Below are 27,877 nucleotides of genomic sequence, written 5' to 3'. Positions count from 1 at the left end.
CCTGGCGGTTGAGCTGTTACCCATTCTGTGTTTCTCTTGCTTTATCACCTACTGTAATTGATACATTTTAGTTTAAATCTGCCACCTCAGTTTGTGCTTTTGTTCTACTTGTATGATGTTTTTTCCTGTCTAGTGTTGCCGTTTTTAGATAATTTTCTGTCATTCACATTTTCACCTCTACAAGTTTGGAGGCTGTGTGCCCTGTTCCTGGTGTGGTATCACAGCACATGTTTGTGTTTATTTGATCAGCACTCCTGACATCATACATGAGCCATGAGCACGTGACTCCCTGTGCACCCCTTCTGGCTTACATGTCATGGTTTTCAGGTGCCTTAATGAAATATTTTGTTTAAATGAAGTACAGTCACTATTTACCTGTAGTTATTTATTGTTTGCCCACTTCTCTCTCACATCTCAGACTCGCCGTCTCTAATCACTCTCTGCGTTTACAATTTCCTTTCTCATCTACTGGCACGAGTCTCCCCATCATGGTCTAAAATCGTCCTTATTTTATGTCAGTTTTGATGGCTTCATCCCCGTTTTCAGGGCTGCTGGGGGCGTTCGTGATGTGGTTTGTGTCCAGATCCCACTCCAGGCCTCGCACCTGGAAGACGGCTGGCACGCCCGTAAGCTGCAGCCCCTCCTGGGCGTGTCCATGTTACCGTAGTGCCCACGTGACTGCCCGTGCACACAGCGCACTTTTGAGGACCACAGACCCACAATTCAACACCTTTATTTGTCACTTTACCAATCTGACACAGTGTTAACAACAGGGAACACATGAGGAGGTTTGCAGACAGACAGGGGCTGTTTCACCACAGCTTTGCAAGCCAGGCCTCGGACCGCGACTGACAGGTGACACCATGCCTCGGCCCTACAGACGCCCCCAGAGTTCCTGGTGGGTGTGGCTCTGAGTCAGAGCACCCGTGCCGTCCGCACTGCTCGTCCCGTCACACTGCAAAGTGCTGCCCTCGTCACCCCCTAATGGTAAGAAAACAGTGCAAAAATAGATCGCCTCTATATATACATTTATTTCCCTTTCCTGAAAAAACTTAGTACAAACTAGTAGCATATGATCCCTTTCAAGTTTGAGTTATGTGCATCTCCTTTGTTGTTTGGCTTGGTTTGGGGAAGAGAGAAAGTTAACTAAAGCATCTCAAAGTGCAGGGCGACCACCGCCCAGGAGTGCCCGGGCCACCACTGGCCACACTCTCCACTCCCACAGACAGAGGCCACACCCGAGCCACGGGATTTCACAGAGCGCTCGGTAGTCAGTCAGCGGAGGGAAGCTACTCAGGGTCAGAGTTCGAAGGACATTCTAGCCTCATGGTGACTTCACAGTACAGCTGAATTGTCAACCTGAGTGGACGGAACAGGTGACAGTGCTGTCCCCACCTACGTGCACTGTGGGGCGGGGTGTGCCAGCTCGTGTGGGAACACTCCAGAGGAGGGGCCTGCTGGGTCCTCAGGGGCGGGGGCAGCACCAGCAGCCTCCCCTGAAGGTCCAGGCGGTGGCTGTTGTAGGGCTCGTGGGCCATGGCGTCTGTGACTGATCATCTGCCACCGGCGCAGCCACGGGCGGTGCGTGGTGCGGTCGTGCGCCGTTAAAGCTTGACTCACGGCAGCCGGTGGCTGAGCAGGCCCAGGCTTCGGGTGTGTGAGCCTCTGTCCGCTGGTGCTTCAGAGAGATGCCTCGGCCTGCCCTGAGCTCTCGGCCGCCGGGGCATGGACGTAGCGCAGCTTAGACAGGAGGCTACGCCGCTGGAGCTCCCCGTGCCTCTTCCTGACTGTAGTTTTCATCGGCCTCAAACCTTAAGACTGAGGATACTCGAGGTGTAACAATACTCCAGTATAAATATAGATCTCTTCCTATAATATTTTAAACTTACGTAATTTGAGCTTCAATTTTGGTGACTGACCACCGCCTAGTTGCTAATCCTAGAGCATTAAATAGAAATAAAGAGTACTGGTGCGGTCAGTGTTCTCAAATGCTTGCTCTGCTGTCCCGGCACTCGGCGCCGCCAGCAAGGTGCACCCTGACCACGGGTCCCTGCTTCCTGGTGGGCTTGCTGTGCAGTTTCCTTCATTCAGAGAGAGAGAGACACGTAGTTTCTAGTTAACCAGTTAGTAGAAGCAAATGGGTGTTGCATAGAACATGCAGCGAAGACGCACACCTGCCTGTTTGTCCACAGCATCCAGACCCTGAGGGAGGCACATGTGTCTGTGTAGAGCTTGGAGCCCGAGCGACGTGCCGTGTTTGGGCTACACACAGATGCCGTGATGGAGCCGACGGGGAGGGGGCCACTGCTTCCTCCTGCCCTGAGCGGGGAGATGTGTTTCCAGAGCTACCCTTTGGGAAGGAAGCCTCAGGCGGGCTGGGGACACCTGAGACCCACCCAGACGCCTCAGCCTCCGCAGCTCGGGAGCCCGCGAGCGCGGGGCAAGCCACGGGGGGCAGCTGTGTGCGCTAGACTTCCCTTAACCCAAGGAGGAGGTGTTGCTGTAACCATCGGGAAGATGGGTTTCCTGCGGCGGGTGGTGTCGGCCCCACAGGCTGGCCCCGGGGTTGGGGGCGGCGTGAGGAAGCGTCCCAGGACACCACTGGCGTGGTTTCTTCTGCTCAGACTGCCTCCCGTGTGCTCCCGGGCAGGCCAGCCCCTGACCGGCTGGGAGGGCTGGACTCGTGTCCTGCCGCGGGATGGCTGTGCCGGGCGCTGGGATGTCGGGCAGGCGGAGACCCACAGCGGCTGGGCAGAGGATGGGTCTGGGGAGGAGTCCTGTCCCGAGTCCACGGAGAGGAACCAGCCGGCGCTGGAACACGGGCTTCACCATCTGTGATCAGCTTAGTGCCCAGAAACACTGCATGTTCAGAGTTGTCTGCAGACGCGATTCCCCAGGTGACTCTTGCCTCTGGAGGGAGAGGAGCCCAGGGCGGGGCCGGCCTCCTGCCTGCCTTCCCCCAGCCCTCAGGCCTGTTTCCTGGTGGTGGATGGGGGCCTGGCCGGGCAGCTTCAGATCCCCAAGTTTTAGAAACTTTCTAGATGGCAGCGATTCATATCTTCGCAGTGAGCCCTGGATGCCTGTGCTCCGTCACTTCCTGGGTGATCATGCGGTGAGGTGCCAGGCCTCAAGACGAAGCTGCCCGCTGAGGCCACCGCCATCCCAGGGGGAGCCCCCTGTGCGAGGGGCCGTGTCGGCTGGGAGCGCTGGCCTGAGTCCCTCTGTGTGGGTGGGCAGGGTGTCCCAGGTCCAGCCGTGACCAACGTGCCTGCCGTGGCAGTGCTGGCCTTTCTCACGGCCACCTCTGCCGTGGGCCAGGCCGTGTGTCCGTAGAGGGGTGCCCCTAACCAGCCTGCTGCGCTGGACACAGGACAGATAGCGGCAGGGCAGTTGGGTTCCCGGGAAGCATTCCCCGGGGGCTGCCATGGGCTTTCCCCGGGACCAAAACCAGGACCACAGGGTCCAGAGGGTTACACGCCGGGCTGTGGCCATGTCCATGGAAAGGGACACACTACCAAGGGCCCACTGTGACAGCAGGAGGCCCCCCCCCGGCGTCTCAGAGGAACCAAACCCCGCAGATGCTACCGGCCTCAGGCCCTCCCCTGACCTGGTCCTGCCCTGCAGTTTCGGCGCTCCTGAGCGGGGAGGACAGGGGAGGCCGCTCACGGAGGCCCCAGAGAGGCCAGAGGGGCAAGGAGAGAGCCGTCGGGCTGCCCGCAGCCTCTAGCCCAGGGCCCCCGGGGTCTTCCCGGCTCGGGGCGGGGACACGGGCCGCTGGGAGGGAGTCACGGAGATGGGATATTCTAAGTCTTCCCTGAGCCGTTCTGAGAATAAACATGCATCACTGTTTCCTATTTCTTCTCAGAGAAGCGAAATGAACTGCCCTTAGTTTCCATTTTAAAATCTCATGACGTCACACTTCGAGTCACTTTGGTCGACAGAGGAGGCTTCTTCCTTTGCACGGCAGCCCTCAGCTCGGTGCCCGCCCTCAACGCAGACCAGGCAGTCGGTGTGTGCGTCTGAGCGCATGTGCGCGTGGTGTGTGCACGGTGCGTGTGCGTGCATGCGTGGGTGCGTCTGTGTGTGCCTGGGTGTGCAAGCGTGCACTGTGAGCCCCGCCTCCCACACCTCCGTGCTGCTCGCCAGGCCCCGCGGCGCCCTGTCCGGGGCTCCCTCCGCTTTACTGGTGCTGCTGGTTGGTGCCTTGGCGCTTGTGGGTCAACACTGCCCCGTGAGGGTCTGCCCACCAGCTCCTTTAAAACGCCCCCTTTGCTGCAAACCAGTGGCCGGTGTGGTCTGGACCCGGGAGACACTTTGGAAAGGGCCATCTGCCCACTTCCTGGCGGGCACGAGGCAGGTGTGTTAGGAAAGGTGAGTCGGGGCCAAAGCTGGGGTGGCGGGGGGTGCGGGCCCGGGTGGGAGGGAGGTGGGCCTGGAGCCTCCGCGGCCGCCCCGCCCCGGGTCCAAGTTCTGCCTGCAAGCACAGGAATGTAACGAAGTGTGAGGCGGCGGGGGACCGGGCGACGGGAGGAGGCCCCGCCGGCTACTTGCCCCCCTGCACCTTCTGGTCGTAGGTGCCCGCATGCTTGTAGCCCGGCACGTAGCCCGACTCGTCCACCAGGTCCACGCGGCCCGCCCTGCCCTTGCCCCTGCCCGACGGGTCGAAGCGCTCCTTGTGGGAGCCCGTGAACTTGGTGGTATCCGTGAGCCGCGACACGGTGGGCGAGGAGATGGCTTTCTGCAAGAGAGCGGGGAACGAGGTCAGGGAAGCCGCCAGGGCGAGTCCAGCCCAGGGGCCCAGACCGTGGACGGGGGCCGCCGGTGCCCGGGAGCCACGCTTCTGCCTCCTTCCCGAGACCCACGCACCGAACTCACCGTCACCCCCGAGATGATGGGGGCCTTGCCCTCGATGAGCCTGTGCACCTCCCGGACGGCCTCTTCTCCGCTCTTGTCTTTGAATCTCTTCTTGGCCAGCTCCTCCAGTGCTTCCTTGAACTGCTCGAATGAGATGGTCCTGCAGGACTTGCCCCTGCAGGGAGAGGGGGCTCAGGGGGCGCCCACCGGGCCCAGGCACCCCCACGGGGAGGAGGCGCTGAGCAGTCACTGGGCTGGGACCCGCACCCCACCCAGGGCCTCGGTGACATCAGGGGACCCCTCACCCCACCTCTTTCCCACAGCCCAGAGCGAGTCTTCCATTAAAACACAGAACGTGCCCTGCCCCGCCCTGGTCTGCGGCGTTACACCCAATAGTCGGCTGCCGTCGGCAATGGCAGCAAATACAAATCGTCCTGGAGTGAAGTTGACGGGAAGCACGTCCTTCATGAACGACTGGACACCAACACATCCTGGTCTGGTGCTAAAGTGGGCGAGCATGTCGCCTTCATCAGAGGGAAAGGGTGAAAAGCACGTCAGATCCCACGGCACAAGGCAGCTGCAGTCCTGGCTGGGGCCACCGGCCTGCGCGGGGTCGCCAGGGGGTGGGGGGCACGGTCCCCACTCGGGGACAGGATTGGGGGCCGCCTCCCCATGGCCAGGGCCTGACCAGCACTGGGCGCGCTGGGGCACAGCCGGGACCCGGGAGCAGCTCCTCATCCGGAGGCATCCCACGGCCGCCCGGGATCTGGTAGGTCATTCTCGCAATTTCTTTCTCCTCCCTCCCTCCCTTTTTGGCTGCGTTGCTTCGCGCGGGCTTTCTCTAGTTGCGGTGGCGAGCGGGGACTACTCTTGGTTGAGGTGCGTGGGCTTCTCACTGCAGTGGCCTCCCCCATTGTGGAGCACGGGCTCCAGGCGCGCAGGCTCAGTAGTTGTGGCGCACAGGTTCAGCTGCTCCGCGGCATGCGGGATCTTCCCGGACCAGGGCTCGAACCCATGTCCCCTGCATCGGCAGGTGGATTCCCAACCACTGTGCCACCAGGGAAGTCCATTCTCGCAATTTCAAAATGGCTCTAGACTGGCTCTTGGTCTCTACGAATTTTAACTGAAAAGCACTTATGCCACCTTGGATCTTCCCCAGCGAATCCATCCGGTGAGGTTCTCAGTGTTCTACAGTAAGAGGAGTGGGGGGAGGTGCCCCAGGGACCAACAGAAAGGCTGCCTGCAGAAGCCAAGGGCTCAAGACAGCGCAGCCGACGGCACCCAGGGGACCGGCTGGAGAGGGGAGGGCAGAGTGGGAGGGGGCTGCCCCCACGTCAGCACCGGCCGCAAAGCCACAGGCACGGCCGCAGAGCGGCCGCAGGACAGTCAGAAACAGGCCACATGTAAGGGTTTTTGACAAGGTTGCAAAAGCCAGTGAATGGAGGTGGAACTGTCCTTTCAGTGGCCGGAGGCTGCGCACAGAGGAGAGGGCCTGGCCTGTGCCCCACGCCGTCTACAAGTTTAACTCAACTGGACCACAGTCCTGCATTTATCACAGACCCCGAACCATCCAGCTTCTGGATAAGCATCCAAATGAAACTCTTCGTGACCTTGGCTTAGGCAAAGATTTTCTCAGGAATGACCCCCAAAAAACAGTCCATAAAAGAAAAACAATGAATTGGACTTGACCAAAAATTTTAAAACCATGCTCTTCAAGAGATACTGTTAAGAGAAGTAAAAGACAAGCCACAGATGGAGAAAATCTGATAAAGGACTTGTATCTGAAACACACAAAGAACTCTTATACCTCAACAACAAGAAAAAACCCAATGTAAAAAGTTGGGCAGGGTTTCCCTGGTGGCGCAGTGGTTGAGAGTCCGCCTGCCAATGCAGGGGACACGGGTTCGTGCCCCGGTCCAGGAAGATCCCCCAAGCCGCGGAGCGGCTGGGCCCGTGAGCCATGGTCGCTGGGCCTGCGCGTCCGGAGCCTGTGCTCCGCAACGGGAGAGGCCACAGCAGTGAGAGGCCCGTGTACCGCAAGAAAGAGAAAAAAAAAAAAAAAGTTGGGCAAATATTTGAACCGGACACTTTGTCAAAGACCTACAAGTGCAAACCAGCCCGTGAAGGACGCTCCACGTCACTGGGCACCAGGGAAATCAGGTTAAACCGGGATGCGGCCCTGCCACACACCCACTGGGACAGCGGAAGTAAGTAAACCAGATAAAAGGACACCACGGTGTGGAAGGGTGCAGGCGGCAGCAACCCCCAGAAGGTGGGCCGGCAGCCCATGCACAGCCCCTGACCCCTCCTGGGTCTCACTCGCACGTAAACCTGTGTGTATCACTCTCCTATTCGTGGTTCTGTTCAGTCACCAGAACTCCAACAGCCCAGCGGTAAGCGATAAACATGCCTCAGGACGTCCCCTGCGCATGCCGGGACTCACAGGCACTTGACACGTGAGTCTGAGGACACGGGACGTGCTGACCGGCCACCCCGGGGTCGGGGAGACAGTGGAGGGAGGACACAGCCGCAGGGGCCACGGGGAGGACGACCAAGTCGTGCCGCCAGCGAGGCCATGTGGGCGGGTGGGGAGCGGAGCCCGAGAGGCCTGGACGGCTGTCGGGAGGGGCACCTGGACCGCAGGCCTCATCAGAGCCCCCGTGTCCGGCGGTGGGTTCCACCCCTCAAAGCCTGGCTGCGACACCACAGCGGCTCTGAGGTCCGTGGGCCGGGCTGGGGGGATCCCTTGGCCCAGCTGTCCCGGGCAGCGTGGTCCTGGCCTTGTTGGGGCGGGGAACCTGCCATCCCTGCTGGTCGCTGACCCACGACGGTCGTGGGGCCCCACTTGTTTGTCCTGGGTTGTCCAAGGCGCTCCTGTCTCTATTCACGGACGCCAGGCCTGCCTGCCAGCCTGGTGACCGGCCGCTGGGGCACCAGGCACCACCAGTGTGAGTCACTCGGGCTGGGGGCGGGGCATGGCCGACGGGGCCTCCGTCAGAGGCCGCATTCAGATCGAGTGGACGTGCGGGCCCAGGGCGCTGACCTGCCTGCTCCACCTGGCGGGGCCGGGTGTCCCCACGTGTCCCCACCGTGACCGCCAGACAGGGTCTCAGAGCCTGGTCTGGGCTGGCAGGGAGCTTTCCCCAGGGGGCCCCGCGGCCCCCGCTGGGAACAGTCCCTGGGGAGTTCTCGAATGACACTGCCAGCCTCTTCCCTGGAGACACGTGATCACTTTACACGGCTCCGCACACACAGGGAGCCTGTTCTCCCGAGTGCACAGAACCGGAGAGGGTCCCCCCACCAAACCCCCTCCTCCCGGCTCAGCACTGGGGCCAACCAGTGCCCTGCTCAGAAGGCCGTTGTTCTGCTGGAAAGCTGGTCCAGCAGTAATGGGGTCACTGGTCACACACGAGGCCCCATGGGTTGTGCTTCCCAGGCCCTGTGTCCCCAGACCTCCAGGCCCAACGCAGGGCAGGCAGAGGGCTGAGCCCGGCCACTCCCGAAGGTCACCAGGGACACTCGGTGACCAGGGATCTGGGCGGGGGGGGGGGCAGCACAGCCCTCCGAGGACAGAGGTCTGTGTCTCCAGGGCCAGCGTCATGAAGGCCGCTGGACTTTGGCTAACATGTCCTAGGACGGAGCAAGGGGCCCCCTCTGGACCACAGATAACATGCCACTTGGGGGCTGGAGAAAGCCGACTCCCAGGCTCCCCTGAGCAGCAGAAGCTGGGACCTGAGTGACCCGTCCAGAGAGCAGGAAGTGGGGTCTGGAGGGGGAGGCTAAGGCACCAACGAGGGCCAGAGGAGGGTGCCCCCGGGATATTCCCATCAGACCCTGGGCCAGCGGGGCTGTGCGGGTGGCCACGGGAGCGCTGTCTGGAGGACCTGGATGCAGGGTGAGGATGCAGTGTGATGTGGCAGCTGCCCACACGTCTGGTACCAGGCCTTGGGAGCGGGGAGACGCCAGCCCCCTGCTCCTGGGCCCCAGGGACCATGCTGCTGGCAACCTGAAAGGAGGCTGCTCACACCCAGGTCTGGCGGCCTCCAGGCCGGCCGCCTGAAGGGCACCTGTGACCCCGACAGTCAGCTGCCCCCCAAGCAGGGAAGAGCGTCCTAAGTTCCTCCCGACCTCGCGAGGGCCTAACGCAGGCTGGAGGCTCAGGGACGGGTTCTGGGGACAGATGCACCTGAGGTCGTTGAAACCACTTCTGGATGTTTGGGGAAGGTCATCAAAAGGCCTGTGTGCACTGGCGTCCAACACCAATATCAGCGGTTTGAGGAGCCAGCATGGACGGACTTGCCCGATTCCTGCCCCCCCCAAGCCTTGGCCCTCTGTAGACACGCCAGGCAGGCCCCAAGGAGACCAGGGCAGAAGCTGCTGGATGCCCTGCACAGCCTTGGGCGGCCAGGAGAGGCCCCCGCGGAGGACACTGTGAGACCCCCAACACCACAGCTGGAAGCACGTGCTGGGATCAGGGCCCCGAATGCCGCAGCCTCACCCACCAGCCTGCAGGGAGGGGCAGGGCAGGGCAGGGCAGGCCCAGGCGCCAGGCACCGAGCAGGCGCTGGGCCCCGCTGGCGTGTCTGGGACTGCACAGCGCACCCGGCTCTGCCCTGCCCACCGCTCCCGCAGGCATCCCGCGTGGCCTGGGTCTCTGCACCGATGCGCCAAGCTCTGCGCTTCAGACGGTTCCCTCCGCAGCCCGTGCAGCAAGAATGGGCCGCGTCCCCCGCCCCGGCGTGCGTCCTCCTAACCTGCAGCCCAGACAGGGCTCCAGAGTCACGGGAAACGCCACCGTTGGCCAGAAAGCCAGCGAGTCGGGGCCAGGAAGGGCCAGCAGAGCCGCCATCCGCCTCCCCGGCCTTCCCACCTGGGCACACACGCAGGGGACCCTGCGGCCCACGGGCCCCCGGCGGGACTGTTGGGGTGACACTCGTGCTTATGGGAACGGGGTCCTGAGTTAATTCCTTCCGCCCTGGGGCTGGGGGGTGGGGGGGGCGGGCACGGGGCCGGGGGAAGCCCTGGTCCCGGAGACGGCAGTCTTCAGTCGAGGCCTGGGGAAGAGCTGCAAGAACCGTGTTTAAAACTTAACACATAGCAACATCCAAACAAACAAGCGCTGCCATGACGACCGGCCTAAACAGAGGCTGCAGATACCGGGCTGGCGGCAGGGCTGCAGAGTCATGGCAACCGCCCCAAACAGAAACAGCCATCGGCAGTCAGCGACCCGTGTGGTTCCGCGCCCACGGCTCCCGCGAGCTGCGGCGCTTCTGCCACGGCTGCCACCTGGAGCGGCCGCGGTCCCACGACCCGCACGCCGGGACGCGCGCGTCCCCACCGCGCCCCACACTCCTCAGACCTGGTCCCCCAGGTGTGGCTCCCAGCCTGTCCTGCAGGACCCCACGACCCGACTCAGGGCACCACCCCCCCAGGACCCCCCAGGGAGCACTGTCTCCCTCTCCGTTCCCAAGGGCAAGGTCCCCCGCTGCACAGCTGGGAGGTCTGGGGGACCCTCCCCCAGAACAGGCTCTCCCAAGTGGGACACAGGTCACAGGGACCCCACAGGGAGTTCAGGTCCAGGAGGGCAGAGGGGGAGTAGCCACAGACTGGTCTTGACCGTGTCTTGACCACGACCCCTCGCCGGACCGGGGCTGCAGCCGCCCACTTCCCGCGACGAGCCGAGGCAGAGACCCTGGGGCCCAGAGCAGCCAGGCTCTGAGGTGGGGCCCCCGCAGTGCCTGGGCGCCAGGGGCCAAGCCTCCTCCCTGAGTGTCTGAGCAGTGTCCTGCCCTCCAGAGCGGGACGGGGACCAGATGGGGCTCCCTTTCCCAGGGGGCACAAGGGCCCGTGTGCCTCCACTGCCCGTGCCTCCTGCACACGCGGTCTCCAAGGCCTGTCCAGGGCATCTGTCCTCCGGGTGAGCCGTGACCAGCAGAGTGGAGACCTGAGTTCTACACGTGTAGGCATGCACGTGCGCGTGTGTGCGTGTCTGTGTGATGCCTCGGAGATGCTGTTGCTGTCCTCAAGGTGTGGTCCCGGGGTGTGAAGGGCGGGAGAAGGGGGAGGGGGCCTATCGACGCCCGGACCACACGCCCGAGCCCGTGTGCACACGCGTGCAGACACACGGACAAGCACACGGCGCCCACCGTTCGTCATCCCCGCTCTTCTTCACACGCGAACGTCCCCCAGAGCTGAGGGGAGCGGCGCCACAGACGCCCACCTCCCGGACTCGTGCCCCCGGCCCCCAGCAGCCCCCCACGGGCCGGGCTCTGCCACTTGAGACCCCTCAGGCTGCGGCAGGCGGCTGCGGCACGTCCCTGACCTGGGCTCCCGGCCCCACTGGGGCCTGTTCTGGTTCAAACTCCCGGGCATCTTCTTCCGGGCAGGGAGAGAGTCCTGAGGCGTCGCCCTCCTGGCCGCCCGAGAGAACGCAGAGCCCCGCTCCCACCCCCCTGGTCCCAGGCGCACACGTACTTGATCTTGCTGAAGACGATGTCCACATCGGTGACGGTCACGTTCCTGCCGTCGATCACCTGGCAGTCCCTGCACAGCTTGGACCAGTTCTTGCCATGCATCTCCTTCCCGGTGGCCCTGGTGTCCCCGTGCACCGCAAACCTCCGGAAGGCCTCCTCCAGGGCGCTGAGCTCCGGGCCCGCGGCGGCCGCGCCCTCGCTGGCGCCCTCCGACTCCAGTGACAGCCTCTTGGCTGTCCTGTCCTTCGCGGGGTCCCCTGGGGACTTGGGGGGCGTCTTGTTGGCGGGCTTGGGGGGCTTGGGCCTGCTGTCAGCCATGCTACTGGGAGGAAGCAACAAGAGGTCACCTGCTTTTGCGGGCAGATGCCCAAGGCCCCCGCTGCCCGCGGACAGGGGCTGTGGCCCGCCAGCAACTGTGCGACCCCGGGACAAAGTGTCCATCTGCTGCAGAACACGGCGAGGCCCCTCCAGCCCTGGCGCCCTGGCCGCCAAGTCCCCGACAGTCAAAGCCTCCAGCACGGTGGGGCACGAGCCAGCCTCCTGGGGGACTCAGGACCCTCCTGCTCTGGGGGCTCCCTGAGTGACACCTTCCCGGGCATCAGTGGGGTGACACCATCCTCGGGGAAGGGATCCAGAACCGGTCACGCTGCTGCGCCCACCTCAGGGCCCAGTCTGCTGACTAGGGTCCAGCGGGCCGAACAGACCGCTAGTAGAAGAGGGAAGCCCCAGGCGAGAGCAGGGGTCTGTGGAGACTCCGAGGGCCGAGCGGGGCTGCGGCCTGCGCCCAGGGTAGGGGGGGCTCACGTTGGGGGGTGGCTGATGGCGTCAGGAGCCCAGTGAATGCCCAAAGCTGGGCCCGGGTCCCCATGGGGCTGAGAAGACACCTCCACCTCCAGCAGCTCTGGGGAGCCGGGAGCTCAGCACCAATGCCCACCCCCAGAGTCACGGCTAGTGGTCAGCGGGGGGCAGTAGGCAACCTGGCATTGTGGGGGTCCCGAGCAGGGCCCTGCTGAACTCAGGACCTACAAGTTCCCCAAACAGAAAAGGCAGTGCAGCTCAAGAAGGCACAGTGGCTGGTGAGGATGGTCCAGGACACCAGGGGCTCAGGGCAGGGTGGACATGACTGGGGATGTGGTGATGAGCCCCAGGACCCAGCTCTCCGTCCTGGGCTCCACGTTTGTAGCTTAATAAAGTAACTTGAAAATTACTTTAACAAAACTAACAGGAGTGAGACCCTACATGCAGATGGGAAGCTCTCCAAGGTGACTTCCTGCTGTGGGGAGAAGCAGGACGGTGCGGGGAGCAGAAACGACACAGCCGGTGTTGGAGCCATCGAGGACAAACGGCATCCACGTGTGGGCTGCGCCCCGTGGCCAGGCGTCGCTGTGGCCGGCCGTGGACGTGGCAAACAGGAGGCCCGGCTCCCTCCACGTGAGGCTTGTCAGCCGCTGGTCCACGGGGTGGGGCCCGGGCCAGGGGTAGGAGGAACGGGGGTGGGCAGGTGAGGTGGAGAGAACACTGTGTGAGTGTCCCCTGGCCAGGCCCTGCTGAGGCACGGCTGACCCCGCGGGCTCCGGAGCTGGGAGCTGATGAGGGTTCACGGTGGGTGTGGGGATGGACGGCATGACCGGATTTGCATTTTCAAATGAGGGTGTGGAGAGGGCAGGGCAGCTGCCAGGTGGACTCACAGACCAGAGTGGAAGGAGATGCAGGACGAGCGGACCTGGGGAAGCCGGTCCCAGGCTCCAGGGACCACCCACCATGGGGGCCCAGCTGTCTTCAGACACCACGTGACCCCCCTGGCCCACCAGCCCCTCACAGGCTGTCCGCGCCCCAAAAAGGTGCCACGAGGCCTGTGTCTCCAGAATGATTCTCCCGGGCAACGCCCTTAAGACGTGACTATCTGAAGCAAAACCTGTAGAAAAGGTGACCCAGGACAGACCCTTATCTGCCACAGTCACAGCTTCTGCGTGACATCAGCACACAGTGCCCCCAGCCAGGAGGGCTGGGAATCCATGTTAGCAATGTGCCTGCAACAGGACCAGGTGTGCCTGTGAGATGGGCCAGGTGTGCATGTGAGCTGAGCCAGGTGTGCCTGTGAGATGGGGCAGGTGTGCCTGTGAGATGGGCCAGGTGTGCCAGTGAGCTGGGCCAGGTGTGCCTGTGAGATGGGCCAGGTGTGCCTGTGAGCTGGGCCAGGTGTGCCTGTGAGATGGGGCAGGTGTGCCTGTGAGCTGAGCCAGGTGTGCCTGTGAGATGGGGCAGGTGTGCATGTGAGCTGTGCCAGGTGTGCCTGTGAGCTGAGCCAGGTGTGCCTGTGAGATGGGGCAGGTGTGCCTGTGAGATGGGCCAGGTGTGCCTGTGAGCTGAGCCAGGTGTGCCTGTGAGATGGGGCAGGTGTACCTGTGAGATGGGGCAGGTGTGCATGTGAGCTGTGCCAGGTGTGCCTGTGAGCTGAGCCAGGTGTGCCTGTGAGATGGGGCAGGTGTGCCTGTGAGATGGGGCAGGTGTGTACGTGAGCTGAGCCAGGTTGACTGTGAGCTGGGCCAGGTGTGCCTGTGAGCTGGGCCAGGTGTGCCTGTGGGCTGGGCCAGGTGTGCCTGTGGGCTGGGCCAGGTATGCCTTTGAGATGGGCCAGGTGTGCATGTGAGATGGGCCAGGTGTGTCTGTGAGCTGGGCCAGGTGTGCCTGTGAGCTGGGCCAGGTGTGCCTGTGAGCTGAGCCAGGTGTGCCTGTGAGCTGAGCCAGGTGTGCCTGTGAGATGGGGCAGGTGTGCCTGTGAGCTGAGCCAGGTGTGCCTGTGAGATGGGGCAGGTGTGCCTGTGAGCTGAGCCAGGTGTGCCTGTGAGCTGTGCCAGGTGTGCCTGTGAGCTGAGCCAGGTGTGCCTGTGAGATGGGGCAGGTGTGCATGTGAGCTGTGCCAGGTGTGCCTGTGAGCTGAGCCAGGTGTGCCTGTGAGATGGAGCAGGTGTGTATGTGAGCTGAGCCAGGTTGACTGTGAGCTGGGCCAGGTGTGCCTGTGAGCTGGGCCAGGTGTGCCTTTGAGATGGGCCAGGTGTGCATGTGAGATGGGCCAGGTGTGCCTGTGAGCTGGGCCAGGTGTGCCGGTGGGCTGGGCCAGGTATGCCTTTGAGATGGGCCAGGTGTGCATGTGAGATGGGCCAGGTGTGTCTGTGAGCTGGGCCAGGTGTGCCTGTGAGATGGGCCAGGTGTGTACGTGAGCTGAGCCAGGTGTGCCTGTGAGCTGGGCCAGGTGTGCCTGTGAGCTGGGCCAGGTGTGCCTTTGAGATGGGCCAGGTGTGCATGTGAGATGGGCCAGGTGTGCCTGTGAGCAGGGCCAGGTGTGCCGGTGGGCTGGGCCAGGTATGCCTTTGAGATGGGCCAGGTGTGCATGTGAGATGGGCCAGGTGTGTCTGTGAGCTGGGCCAGGTGTGCCTGTGAGATGGGCCAGGTGTGTCTGTGAGCTGAGCCAGGTGTGCCTGTGAGATGGGCCAGGTGTGTCTGTGAGCTGAGCCAGGTGTGCATGTGAGCTGAGCCAGGTGTGCCTGTGAGCAGGGCCAGGTGTGCATGTGAGCTGGGCCAGGTGTGCCTGTGAGATGGGCCAGGTGTGTCTGTGAGCTGAGCCAGGTGTGCATGTGAGCTGAGCCAGGTGTGCATGTGAGCAGGGCCAGGTGTGCATGTGAGCTGAGCCACGTGTAAATGTGAGCTGGGCCAGGTGTGCATGTGAGCAGGGCCAGGTGTGCATGTGAGCTGAGCCAGGTGTGCATGTGAGCTGAGCCACGTGTAAATGTGAGCTGGGCCAGGTGTGCATGTGAGCAGGGCCAAGGGTGCATGTGAGTTGAGCCAGGTGTGCATGTGAGCTGAGCCAGGTGTGCATGTGAGCTGAGCCAGGTGTAAATGTGAGCTGGGCCAGGTGTGCATGTGAGCTGGGCCAGGTGTGCATGTGAGCAGGGCCACGTGTAAATGTGAGCTGGGCCACGTGTGCATGTGAGCTGGGCCAGGTGTGCATGTGAGCTGAGCCACGTGTAAATGTGAGCTGGGGCAGGTGTGCCTGTGAGCTGGGCCAAGTGTGCATGTGAGCTGGGCCAGGTGTGCATGTGAGCTGGGCCAGGTGTGCATGTGAGCAGGGCCACGTGTAAATGTGAGCTGGGCCACGTGTGCATGTGAGCTGGGCCAGGTGTGCATGTGAGCTGAGCCACGTGTAAATGTGAGCTGGGGCAGGTGTGCCTGTGAGCTGGGCCACGTGTGCATGTGAGCAGGGCCAAGTGTGCATGTGAGCTGAGCCAGGTGTGCATGTGAGCTGGGCCACATGTGCATGTGAGCTGGGCCACGTGTAAATGTGAGCAGGGCCAAGTGTGCATGTGAGCTGGGCCAGGTGTGCATGTGAGCTGGGCCACGTGTACATGTGAGCTGGGCCACGTGTGCATGTGAGCAGGGCCACGTGTAAATGTGAGCTGGGCCAGGTGTGCATGTGAGCTGGGCCACATGTGCATGTGAGCTGGGCCACGTGTAAATGTGAGCAGGGCCAAGTGTGCATGTGAGCTGGGCCAAGTGTGCATGTGAGCTGGGCCAGGTGTGCATGTGAGCTGGGCCAGGTGTACATGTGAGCTGGGCCAAGTGTGCATGTGAGCTGAGCCAGGTGTGCATGTGAGCTGGGCCAGGTGTGCATGTGAGCTGGGCCAGGTGTACATGTGAGCTGGGCCAAGTGTGCATGTGAGCTGAGCCAGGTGTGCATGTGAGCTGGGCCACGTGTGCATGTGAGCAGGGCCAAGTGTGCATGTGAGCTGAGCCAGGTGTGCATGTGAGCTGGGCCACTTGTGCATGTGAGCTGGGCCACGTGTAAATGTGAGCAGGGCCAAGTGTGCATGTGAGCTGGGCCAGGTGTGCATGTGAGCTGGGCCACGTGTACATGTGAGCTGGGCCACGTGTGCCTGTGAGCTGGGCCAGGTGTGCATGTGAGCTGGGCCAGGTGTACATGTGAGCTGGGCCAAGTGTGCATGTGAGCTGAGCCAGGTGTGCATGTGAGCTGGGCCAGGTGTGCATGTGAGCTGGGCCAGGTGTACATGTGAGCTGGGCCAAGTGTGCATGTGAGCTGAGCCAGGTGTGCATGTGAGCTGGGCCAGGTGTGCATGTGAGCTGGGCCACGTGTGCATGTGAGCTGGGCCACGTGTGCATGTGAGCTGGGCCACGTGTGCATGTGAGCTGGGCCACGTGTTGTTTTAAAGGCAACAGCAGCTCCGCCTCCCCTGGCTCCCCCTCCTCGAGCAGAACACAGGTGTGCACTGAGACCACAGGTGGAGTGTGTGTTCCTGCTCCCGCAGGTGTGAACGCACCTCCACCCCCGGGCCCCCCAGACCAACTCTCAGCCTCTCGTTCCCAATGCCCCTCCTCACGCTGCCCATATGTACACCCTACCTGCAGGCACTTCCTGCATCGGACCAGGCCTCAAGCATCTTGCCCCTTGGGATCCAGGTGCCTTCCAGCCCCCGGGGCCCATTCCACCTCCCTGGTCCTCTGGGCCCGAAGCCCCAGGCGGGTGTTGAGTGCACCAGGATGGCCAAGGCTCGCTGGAGGGCGGCCTGGGAAAGCTGCCGGCCCTCGGGTGGGGGGTCTGGGGGGGCGTGCTTCTGGGGGCAGGATGCGGGCCAGGGGATGCGCATGTCTGGGGGCTGGGACCCGCACAGGGGACTCCCCGCCTCCCAGGCCCTGCGGGGGCGCTGCTCAGGCCTCAGGCCCCGTCCCGCCGGCCTCCTTGACGCCAAACCTCCCGGAACTCGGAACCCGGCTCCACCTCACGCCGAGCGAGCTGGGCCGGCGGGAAACTGACCCGGGGGAAACTCGGGTCACGGCGCCCGAACCCCACCACGGGCTCTGCCGGGTCACCGGGCATCGCACCCCAAGTCCGGAACCTCCCCGCAACACATCAGCCCCACTGGCGAGCCCCCTACTTGAAGGGTCGGAGAGCCGGGGGATCCAGAGGCCTCAGCGCTCTGTGGCCGCCGGGATGCCCTGGGGGTGTCGCTGACGACGCGCTAGAGCTCGACTGGGGTTCTTGTCCCCGACCTCGTCCTAGAGGCTGCTCGGGACCGGGAGACCGGCCCGCAGGTGGGAAAGGGCTCCCGGGACAGCGGACGCCAGAAGGAACCTTCTGGAGGCACGAGCCGCGGTGGGAGCCCTGGGCTCTCGAGCTCCTGGTCCTCGGCCCCGTCGGCCCACCCCACGTGCCACCCTCCTGCGTTCTCAGGGCCGGCGTGGTGCCAGCACCCTCCAGATGTCTACAGCAAGCCGGGCCCAGGGGCGGCACCCTCCACCAGGGCCGAGAGCCCAAGTCCCTGGGCCGTGGCTGCGCCCGCTGATGTGCCCCCGAGGCCCGGGGTCCAGCTGAGACCCTGCTTCTGCGCAAGAACCGCACGGGCCCTGGAAATGCCAGGTTCCCGAGCATCTGACAAACTAGCCCTCCTTGGACCTCGACGGAGCTCCTGACGCCCACCGGGCTGACAGTCTGCTGAGCGCACCTGACCTCGGCCGTGCAGGGGCCTGGGCACAGAACGCCCCTCGCCGGATGCCGCTGGACGCGCAGAGGCAACCCAGAGGCTCTGTGCCAAGTGCGGGAAGGAGAGGAGGAGAGAGTGCAGGGCAAGCAGGCGCCTCCCAGGGCAGCCCAGCCCCTTTGGACGGCTCAGCCCACCGGGCCCAGTCCCAGGACTGATGGCGCACGGAGGGGGCGAGGGAATAACAGCAGCAGCCCCCAGATAAGTCCCAAGTTGCTCCGGGGCCGCACAGGAGGCCAGGGCGCCTGGTCAGCTGGTCCCGGGGAGAACCTCCTTGACCCCTGCCGGGTGGGCGCGCTGTACCCGTGCAGCCAAGATGAGGTGGGCGGGTGAGGGTTAGGACAGAAAATGCAAAAGACCAAGCGGCCAGAAGCCGGGGGATGGATGCCGTCGCCTCCCCCTGCTCCCCTCTGTCCACCAGGGCTTAGGCCCCCAGGGTCGGGGTCCAGCTTCGCCCTCGGTGCAGCCCCTGGAAGAGGCACAGCCTCCGAGGGAACAGCCCGAGGGGAACAGAGGCGTCGGGGCTGCGCACCGTCTGGGCCGCCGGCCCGCAGCTCTGGCTCTTTCTTTCAGAGTCCACTGGAACACGACACAGCCCTTTGGCAACTGTCCACATTTTAGTCATAATACGGCCACCACAGCTCGGCTGCCCGACACTCGATGTGAATGACCACTCGTCCCAGGCAGCGGGGCCTCCCAGGCGGGCACAAAGCGGCCTCTGAGTGCCTGCCCCGCAGAGCAGACGGTCCCGGAGCCTCAGGCGTGGACGCAGCCCTGCCGGCTCGGCGCTGCCTTCCACGGTCCCTGCAGGGGCCCCGACAGCACGGGGCGAGCGGCCGCACCGTCCGAGCAGGATGCCACTCAGGTCCCGGGTCACATGCTTCAGGCCGTAGGCCCGGAAAGGCCCGTGGGGTTGGGACCTCCTGCACTGAGGCTAGGCCATCCCTCGGGGCAGCCTGGGAACCACAGTCACAGCCACACTGTCCCCTGCGCCCAAGTCAAACGCGGTTTCTCTGGGACGAGAGGGAAGAAGGTGGGTGGCTGAGCGGGCGCCTTCCTGGGGGCCGTGGCCATCTTGCGGGAGCCGCACCCGCGGGCCTGGGGGCTCCTGCTGGTCGGGCTGGCGGGGGAGGGGACGGGGGCGGGGGGGAGGAAGGGGCCAGGACAGGTTTGCCACCCCTGCCCCTCAGAAGAACTGATGCGGACAGCAGGAGCTTCTCTGGGTCACCACGAAGCTGGGGCTTTTTGGGGGACTCACTCCGTTGGGACCCCTTGGCCTCCCAGGAACCATGTCCTGGGCCTCAGTCCCCCGGTCCCAGAGCCGGTCTCTACTGTTTGTCAGCAAGTTTCTTACAAAATCCAAGAACACGGCATCTGCAGCCAACCTGCGGTCGGGCGGACCCTGTGCAGGGCACGTGTAGTGGGTGAATGGTGTTCCCGAGCCAGGTGTGTCCACGTCCTCGCAAGGTGGAGGAGCCTCGTTTGGAAGAAGGGTCTCTGCAGACGTCATCAAGCTAAGGATCTCGAGATGGGTCCACTCTGGACCAGGGTGGCCCTAAGTCCATTGACAGGTGTCCTTACAAGGGACGGAAGAGGAGACACACAGACAGAGAAGCCACGTGAAGACGGAGGCCAAGACGGGAGGGACGTCGCCATAAGCCCAGGGATGCCCGGAGCCCCGGGAGCTGGAAGAGGCAGGAGGGACCCTCCCTGGTGCCTCTGGAGGGAGCACGGCCCTGCGACACCTCAATCTCGGACTGGGAGTCTGGCCTCAGAACTGGGAGAGGACATATTTCTGTAGTTTTCAGTCAAAAGTCTGTGGTCCTTTGTCACAGCGGCCGCAGGACCCGCACACAGCAGGGACACCAGAAGGGGGTCCCTGCCCCGGAGAAAAGCGCCTGCAAAGGCCCAGAGGAGTGAAGCCTGGGCGGCGGCACAGAACCCAGGGGCGATAGCGGGCAGAGGCCCCTCCCCGCAGACGGGGTCCGGCCTCGAGTTGGCGTGCACGTGAGACCCTCAACAGGAAGTCTGTTAGCTCCAGGAACGTGGAGCTGCCCGCGGATGGCCTGGCCTCTCCCCGACGACAGGCGCCCTGCGGTCACCACGTGCCCGCACGGCAGGTCCTGGGGCCAGGCCTCTCAGGCCGCCCGAGACCCCACGGAGCCCACAGCGTGGGGGGCAGGCCGGGGCCCGGGGAAGCCAACCGCAGGGCCAGGAAGAGCAGAGGGGCCTGCGGGGAAGGGCCGCTGCCTGGGTCTGACGGCTGGCAGGTGGGCGGCAGTGTCGCCTGCAGGCCGCAAAGCCTCTCCTGGCCCCAAGCAGCCGAAGAGATCAGCCGGCGCAGGTGTGAAGCGCAAAGCTGGAGGCAGCCCGAGGGTCTCCGCAGTGGTCTGCAGCCCAGCCCTCACTCCCCACCCACCCCGTGCCAGACAGCTGGGAGGCTTCCCACCAACCACGGGGACTGAAAAGCCCCAGGCCCCCCACCCGGGAGGGCAGGGCACCCTGAACAGACCAGCCCTGCCCTGGGGGTGGGCGGACGGGCGCCTGGGAGTCAGGGGCGGTCAGGCCGGCTCCCCTCTACCCCCAGCGTGGATGCGGGGATCTGGAGCGCTGGTGCCCCAAACAGCGGCAGGACACACACAAGCACTCCTGAGGAGGAGACGACCGTTGGAGACGGAAAAACACAATATCCACATATGATGATAAAAAAAATAACCAGGCCCAAGAGGGGGAACAAGTGCCAAGAACTTGCAGAAACAACAGGAAGCAGAAACGACGAGAGGCTCCAGTTACTGGAGCTGGATCAGACATTGAGTTTAAAGTAACTACGTGCACCGTGTGCAGAGAAGAAATGGGCAGTGCGCGCCGTGTGCAAAGAAGAAAAAGAACAAGGTGAGGAATTCCAGCCAAGAATGGGGCCTGTAAGAATGCAGGTAGCAGATCTGAAAAAAGAACACCTTGGAAATTCTAACCGTAAAACAAACACACAATAACTAAAATTCAGAACTCAGTGGATGGGATTCACAGCAGAGCAGGTTAAAGAACTCGTGGATCAGAAATACCCAAAAGAAAACAGCTAGACATGGCGGAAACGTGTGTGTGTGCACACATGTACATACACATGTGCATGTGTATGGTGTACACACATAGGAAAATGGTATGTGGGTACACCATCATATGTGAGGTAAGCTGCCATCCAGGAAGTTAGGAAAAAAACCTCAGCAAATTAAGGACAAAGGTGTTAGAAACAATGAAGATAAAAGTACAAATTAATAAATTAGAAAACAAATCTATAATACAGAGGACCAACGACATCAAAACTTAATGCCTTGGGGCCTCCCTGGTGGCGCAGTGGTTGAGAGTCCGCCTGCCGATGCAGGGGATACGGGTTCGTGCCCCGGTCTGGGAGGATCCCATATGCCGCGGAGCGGCTGGGCCCGTGAGCCATGGCCGCTGAGCCTGCGCATCCGGAGCCTGTGCTCCGCAACGGGAGAGGCCACAACAGTGAGAGGCCCGCGTACGGAAAAAAAAAAAAAAAAAAAACTTAATGCCTTGAAAACACTGATAAAATTGATAAATACTGGGGACGCTAATCAAGTAAAAAAAAGAGAAGGTCAAAATATCCCATATCAGATGGAAAATGAGGACATCCCTACAAGCTCGACAGATATTAAGGGATTAAAATATAATAAGAGAATATTATAAACAATTTTGGACCAACATGTTTGATAATTTAAATGAAACAGACAAATTCCTAAAAACAAAACAAAAGCCATTTTACCAAACAGTAACAAGAAGAAATATATTCTTATCATTGCTCTTGTATCTATTATTAATTCTTATAATTATTGAGGATTTGAATTCTTATTTAAAACCTTCTCACAAAGAAAACCCCAGGCCTGGATGACTTTACCAGCAGATTCTTCCTTATACTGAAAGAAGAAATACTGTCAGTCTTACACAAATTCTTCCAGAGAAGAGTAAAAGATGAAACACCCCACCCGACTCATTCTGGCTAAAATAATCCTGGTACCAAAACCTGATAAGGGCGTTACAAGAAAAGAAAAATGGATGCCAATCTCACTTACAAACACAGATACAAAAACCCTAAACAAAATATTAACAAACTGAATCCAGTAATAGATAAAAAGGATCAATACCTTACAATCAAGTTTGGTTTATGCCAGGAGTGCAAGGTTCATTTAACATTAACTTAATATAATTCACCACATAACACAACACAGAACCAAAATCATATTATCATCTTAATAAATGCAGCCAAAGCACTTGATGGATTTCAGCATTTATTCACCGTAAAAATTCTGAGCAAATTAGAAAAGGAAATAAATTCCTTAATTTGATAATGGGTACCTACAAAAAGCTACAAAATCATCACACTTTGAATATTGAAAAATTTTCCTTTCAAACTGGAGTAAGAGAAAGACGCTTGCCTATCACCACTTCTACTCACTGTGTCAGTGTGGTAAGATACGGAAAGGAAATAAATATATAAACGTAGAAAGGAAGAAATAAAACTGGCATTATTTGCAGTTTCTATGACTGTGTACATACAAAATCCAAAGGGATCCCAGGAAAACTATTAGAATCAACGTGAGTTTAGCAAGGTTTCTGGATACATGGTCAACATACAAAAATCTATTTCCATGTAGCAGCAAAACCAGACAATAAAAGGTATTTAGAAATATACCATTTAAAAAAAAGTGAGGAAATATGAATTACCTAGGAATACATTTAACAAAAGATGTGTAAGACCGTCCACACAGAGACTATGAAGCATTATTGAAAGAACAGTGATATTATGAACATGGGTTAAGTCTGAAATACAAAGAGGTCAATTGTCCCTAAATTCATCCACAGTTTTAATTTAATCCAAATAAAAATTCTAACACTTTTTATGTCTGGGTAGTGAGACAAGCTGACTGTAAAATATACACAAAAAGGCAAAAAACCATGAATTAACCAGCGATCTTGAAGGGAGAACAGGTGGAGGGTTTGCCCAGCGGTTTCGAGACTTGATGGAAAGTTCTGGAAATGAAGCCAGTGTGGTGTGTGGTCTTGGTACAAGGACAGAAAATAAACCACTGGGCAGAAGAGAGCCTCCAATCCACCCGCACAGGTGCAGAGACAGTGTGGACAACAAAGGAAAAGCGGGGAAGAAAACTTTTTCAACAAAAGGAGATGGGCTGACTGAACAGACACATGGAGAAAAATGGAAATTAATTCAGGTACAGATTGAAGCAGGAAAGGCAAAATCATTAAGCCTCAGGAAGGGGATGTTTGAGAGTATCTGATGTCCTGGGTGGGAAAGACTCTACACAGGACACAAAAACCACTAACCCTAAAGGAAAAGATTCTTAAATGGCACCAGATTAAAACTCAGAACTTCCATTCATCAGAAGATATCACTAAGGATTGAAAAGACAGCTGTGGGCAGAGAAGGTGTCTCTTACATGCAACACACATTGCCGTCTCCAGAATCTAGAAAGAACCCTGTGGATCAACCAGAAAAAGACAGCTCTAGAGAAACGGGCAAGGGACTCGAGGAGGCCCAGCACATCCAGACACCCAGTCACTGGCGGGGACGCCTGGCTTCGTTACCTTAGCCTGAAACGCAGGCTCTGGCACGCACCCTCCAGAAGGCCACCCGCCAAGAGGCCACTGCGCCCTGCCCACTGCCGGCGGCTGTGGAGCGCGGCCGTCAAGGGGCTTCAACTCCGGGGAGCCGCCGGTACCATCGGCTAAGACGGGGCGCCGAGGGCCCAGCAGAAACATTCGCACGTGTTCTCCGAGGAACACGCAGGGGGGCTCCAGGCAGCCACGCCAGAGAATGGAAATAACCCCAAGGCCCGTGGCCCACACAAGGGATCAGCGGACGGTGAGGGGCTCACGGAACGCAGCAGGCACCGGCTCCACGCGGTACTGCCCGAAACGCGCCAGCATCGCAGAGCACGTGCTGTGAGGCAGGAAGGTTAAACACTAAACCGGAGGGGGGGCGGGAAACAGGCGCAGGGAGTAAAACCACAGCAAAAGCAGAGTCCCTCCCCAGGAACGGGCTGGGGGGCAGCCACAACCCCTGGCAGGAGGAAGAAGGAGCGGCCCGGGACCTCTGGAGGCCTGGGGGCCGAGCAGCCAGCAGGGCCAGGGCCGGGCAGACGAGGCCCAGATGAGCTGCGGGAACCGCCTTCCCAGGAAGGCAGCTTGGTGCTGGGGGCTCCTCCCAGGCTCCGAGGCCCGTGGCCCCCCGCGCCCAGAGGCAGTGGGAGCGTGAGGCCTGAACGAGGCCCCCGGAGGATGCTGGCTTTTGTGACATTCCCGCTGGAGCGAGAGCTTCCCGGGGCTGACCTGGCCGGGCTCACCTGGCACCTGATGTCTGTTGAACAAATGGGTGCAACAGGGTTACAGGATGAGACCTTGGGACTGTGGCCCAAAGAGGGGAGGTTGTGCTGGGACAACTGGACATGGGACATGCTGGGGACACAGGGGGACACACGGGGACACTGTTCTGTGGGACACAAGGCGATGGGCAGGAAAGGGCTCCAGGTGTTCTTAACTTTTAGGCTTGAAAAAAGGTAAGGGCCAGTCCTTCCTTTTCACAAATCTAATTAAGAAAAGGAAAAGTGGCCATGAATGTGCTCTCCCGAGGGTAAGCTCACACACACCCCCAGCTAATGGGGGGTCGCAGAAGACACTTGGGTTTGGTACCAAAGTCAGAACACCATCATTTCCTCACACCCTGTGAAAGACTTGTTACATTTCTTCACCAAGGAAGGTCCTACATTTGGACATTTAGACATTAAATTACAATTGAGCTTCACTGCACGTCACTGCACATCCCGTACAGTTAAAGGGGAAATCTGCAAGCGCAAAACAGTCTTGCTTCCCTGTCAGCAAACGAGATTTGGAGACAGCATGCCACGTCCCTGTGGGGAGCGGCCCTTCCCCCATATGCCCTTCTTGGGGGCTGCAGATCACAGAACCCGCACCCTCCCCTGTCACCCCAGCAGGGCCAATCAAAGCCATTTCCAGGAACTGCCATGTGGATGCCACTGAGGACGTTCCCCCTCTGAAGAGACTCTGCTGAGCTGGGACTTGTGGCGGGGATGCTGTGGACTGGGGGTGCCAAGCTTGGGGGTTCCATGGGTTGTGACACCATGGTTACCTCCCCACCCCAAGAGGGGGCTGGTCTCCCGAGGAGGGGCTGAAGAGCGGGGCGCCGGAGACCACGTCTGAGCCCCAGATGCCGCTGGGCACCCCCCAGGCAGCTCCCCACCTTCCTTCCCAGGAAACACCTGCTGCTCAAGCAGCAGGAGTTGGGCGTGTGTCGATTCTCCTGCCTAATCCCAGCATCCGCCTGGTCCAGGGTTTGGGGCTCAGGTGGCCTCTGCACAGTGCCCGGCACCCTCGGTCTGGGGTGGTTTCCAGATGGTGCCAGGCTGGGCCCAGGGCACAGACCTCCCGACCCAGGGAGGCCCTGATACTTCAAGGTGCAGTGGGGGCTGTGCCTCGTGGCCCCAGTGGCCCCGGATGGCGGCTCCTGTACGTGCTCCTCTGGCCTCACAGCAACATCACCAGCTATAAATAGCCCTGGCGCTAAGCCAGCAAGCCTCTCCCTGAGGAAGCTTCTAATTCTCAGCCTCTTCTGCAGGGAGCGGCTCCACTGCCCACCAGGGAGGGAAGCCACGAGGACGCAGCCCCAGAGGACAGTTTGGCTGCTCAAAGATTTCTCTTAATCCTCAATCAGTGACGAGTGATTTTAATTTTCTTCACGAAACTCTCCTGTGATTTGCACATTTCCCACAATGAGCATCTATAACCTTGTATACAGTTAAAACAGCTTATTTATTGCAACTTCAACGGGTTCACGAAGATCAGCCAAACAACACCGAGGAGATAAGAATTCGGCCAACACAGCTCCCACTAATCTCCATCACTTCGTCATTCCAAAAAGATGGAGAAGAATTTTTTAATGTAGTACATAAATTAGGGTACCTTTCTGAGTCACAGATCCTTCTGGAAATCACGAAGGCCCCTTCCCCAGGAAAACACACATACCCTTGTGTGGCACGCATTCTGCAGATGCCCCCAGGCAATTCACCAGCACCCCCTTCCCCCATCACTCATCACTGAGCCCTGGGATTCCAACCACGTGGTGGGAACAGGGGCTGGTACCAGAGAAGGGGTCATGGAGTCCAGTTTAAGGCACTCGCAAGGCGCCTGTCCCATGGCCCCCGCCCCTCTCCCCATTTCCTGCCGGCTCCAAGCTCTCCCTCCCCAGGCCCATTGCTCCATCCCCGGATGTGGTCCTAGGGCACTTGGAGTTCAGGTCAGGGTTTACTGATCACCTCCTAGGCGGCAGGGGCTGGCCCAGGCCCTGGGGAGCACCCCCCCCAGCGCACCCTCCCTGAGAGATTGGCCACGGGGAGTCCTGGGAGGTGGTGGCGGGGGGGGCCGTGGGAGCTAGGTCTTTTATCGTTTATAAACGTCAGATGAATTAGCCAGTAAACACACAGACGGATGACAGCATAGCCAGCTTAGCCTAAAAGGTGTCCCATCATCAGAGCACAAAGCGCCTATCAAAACAGCAGTCACAGGGAGGGTTTTCTTCCCACCTCATTTCAAGGCTTCATTTACATAACTGAAACCGCAGAATAAAGGGTTTCTCTGGATCCTCCTTCAAGGGCGGGGCACTGGTCCCCAGGGGCGTGTGGAAAAAATACACTGGCAGCCAACCTCTTTATCTTGATTGCCGGGTTATGTGCCCACATGCGATAAGAAAACAGAACACCCCTCCGGGGATGCTTCTGGATTTGCAAAGTGTAGGCCTGACCCTCTCACCTGCACCGATATGGCGACGTTAATGCCGGACCGAGGGACGGCCGAGTTCTCGCCAAAGGATCACGTACATTCTCGGCCCCTGGACACAAACGGCCCTTTCTGTGGCCCTGGGGCTCCTTAAATTCGTGCTGTATGACAGTGGCTTCATTTCAAACCCTCTAAGCCCTAATGTCCCGCAGTCTCGCTGGCAGCCGCCACCCCAGGCCTGGGCATGTGAACGGTGTTTATGTAGCAGGACACGGAGAGGGAAGGGGCTGCGAGGGGAGTCCTCTATCGCGTTACGCACCGACACGAAGAAAGGCCGAGGAGCCTCATTTAGGGCCCAATTATAAACCTGCCCTTCGCATCGCCGGTCGCTCCAGCCCGCGCCCCCGCGTCCCCAAACCCGCGCCCGGACGCAGCCACGGGGGCCCGAGCGCCGCGCGGATAGCCGGCAGCTCCGGGGCGCGGGGCGCACGGACGCACTGGGCCTCGGGGAAGGGGCGCGGGCGGGCGCCGGGAATGGGTGGCGCGCCCCGGCCCGCAGGCGCAGGTGGCCCTGCGCGCCGCGCCCCGGGACGGAGCCCCGCTGCCCCTTACCTCGGAGATGCGGCGACTGCAGCGGCGGCGCCTCCGCGACTCGCGCGCGAGCAACCCGGTACCCGGCCTGCGCTCGCGCCGCAGCTCCCAGCCCGCCGGCTCCGCCCCCGGCCTCAGGCCCGCCCCCAGACCCGCCGGCGCGCCCCCTGGCCCCCAGTTTCCGCGCCCGGTCCGCCCCACGCCCTGCCCTCCCCGCGCTCCTATTGGAGGACCCGTCCCAGGACCCGCCCCCAGGCCCCACTGGCCCCCTCTCGGACCCGCCCCCCAGGCCCGCCCCGCACTCTCTTGGCGGCTCCGCCCCGCCCCCTCCCTCCCGGGCTGCCAGGCGCACTGAGGCCGTCCGAGCGCGGACCCTGCCTTACAAGGCGGGTCGGCGCTGGCCCCAGGGCCACACGGCTCCGCGGGGCGGGGTGTCGCCCGTGCGGTCCCACCTGGCCCTCCGGGACCCCGGACGCGGGTCGACGGATGGGCGCGAGGACGGGCCTCCCGGCTGGGTCGGCTGGACGCTGGCCTCTCTGCGGAGACGCTCGGGCCAACGCTGGGGTCCGGGGTGACCGGGCTCGG

At 61.0% G+C, this 27,877-nt stretch overlaps 1 protein-coding gene across 2 annotated transcripts; it reads right to left on the bottom strand.

Annotated features, from left to right (window-relative positions):
* Positions 1-717: 717 nt before the first annotated feature.
* On the bottom strand, positions 718-27,392 carry TPPP (tubulin polymerization promoting protein). 2 transcript variants are annotated; one of them, XM_082621465.1, is made up of 4 exons: positions 27,314-27,392; positions 11,329-11,649; positions 4,876-5,029; positions 718-4,738 (listed from the first exon to the last, which is right to left on the bottom strand). In XM_082621465.1, exons 2-4 carry the CDS (start codon positions 11,643-11,645, stop codon positions 4,544-4,546), a joined length of 666 nt encoding a protein of 221 aa, XP_082477591.1. In that variant the 5' UTR covers positions 11,646-11,649; positions 27,314-27,392; the 3' UTR covers positions 718-4,543. The 2 variants fall into 2 exon arrangements, with proteins under 2 accessions (XP_082477591.1, XP_082477590.1); XM_082621464.1 differs by lacking the exon at positions 27,314-27,392 and adding an exon at positions 16,743-21,207.
* Positions 27,393-27,877: the final 485 nt, after the last annotated feature.

The sequence above is a fragment of the Mesoplodon mirus genome, assembly GCF_964341445.2.
Source record: "Mesoplodon mirus genome assembly, chromosome: 5".
NCBI lineage: Eukaryota > Metazoa > Chordata > Mammalia > Artiodactyla > Ziphiidae > Mesoplodon > Mesoplodon mirus.
Note: the sequence above shows the minus strand (reverse complement) of the source record. Positions and strands in the feature narration are given on the sequence as shown.

Coding starts and splice junctions, on each gene's coding strand:
- TPPP (XM_082621464.1), bottom strand. CDS start 16,987: ATGCGCATCCCCTGGCCCGCATCCTGCCCCCAGAAGCACGCCCCCCCA. Junction 11,650..16,742: donor GATGCAGGAAGTGCCTGCAG/GTAGGGTGTACA, acceptor GCTTCCTCCCAG/TAGCATGGCTGACAGCAGGC. Junction 5,030..11,328: donor ATCGTCTTCAGCAAGATCAA/GTACGTGTGCGC, acceptor CTCTCCCTGCAG/GGGCAAGTCCTGCAGGACCA.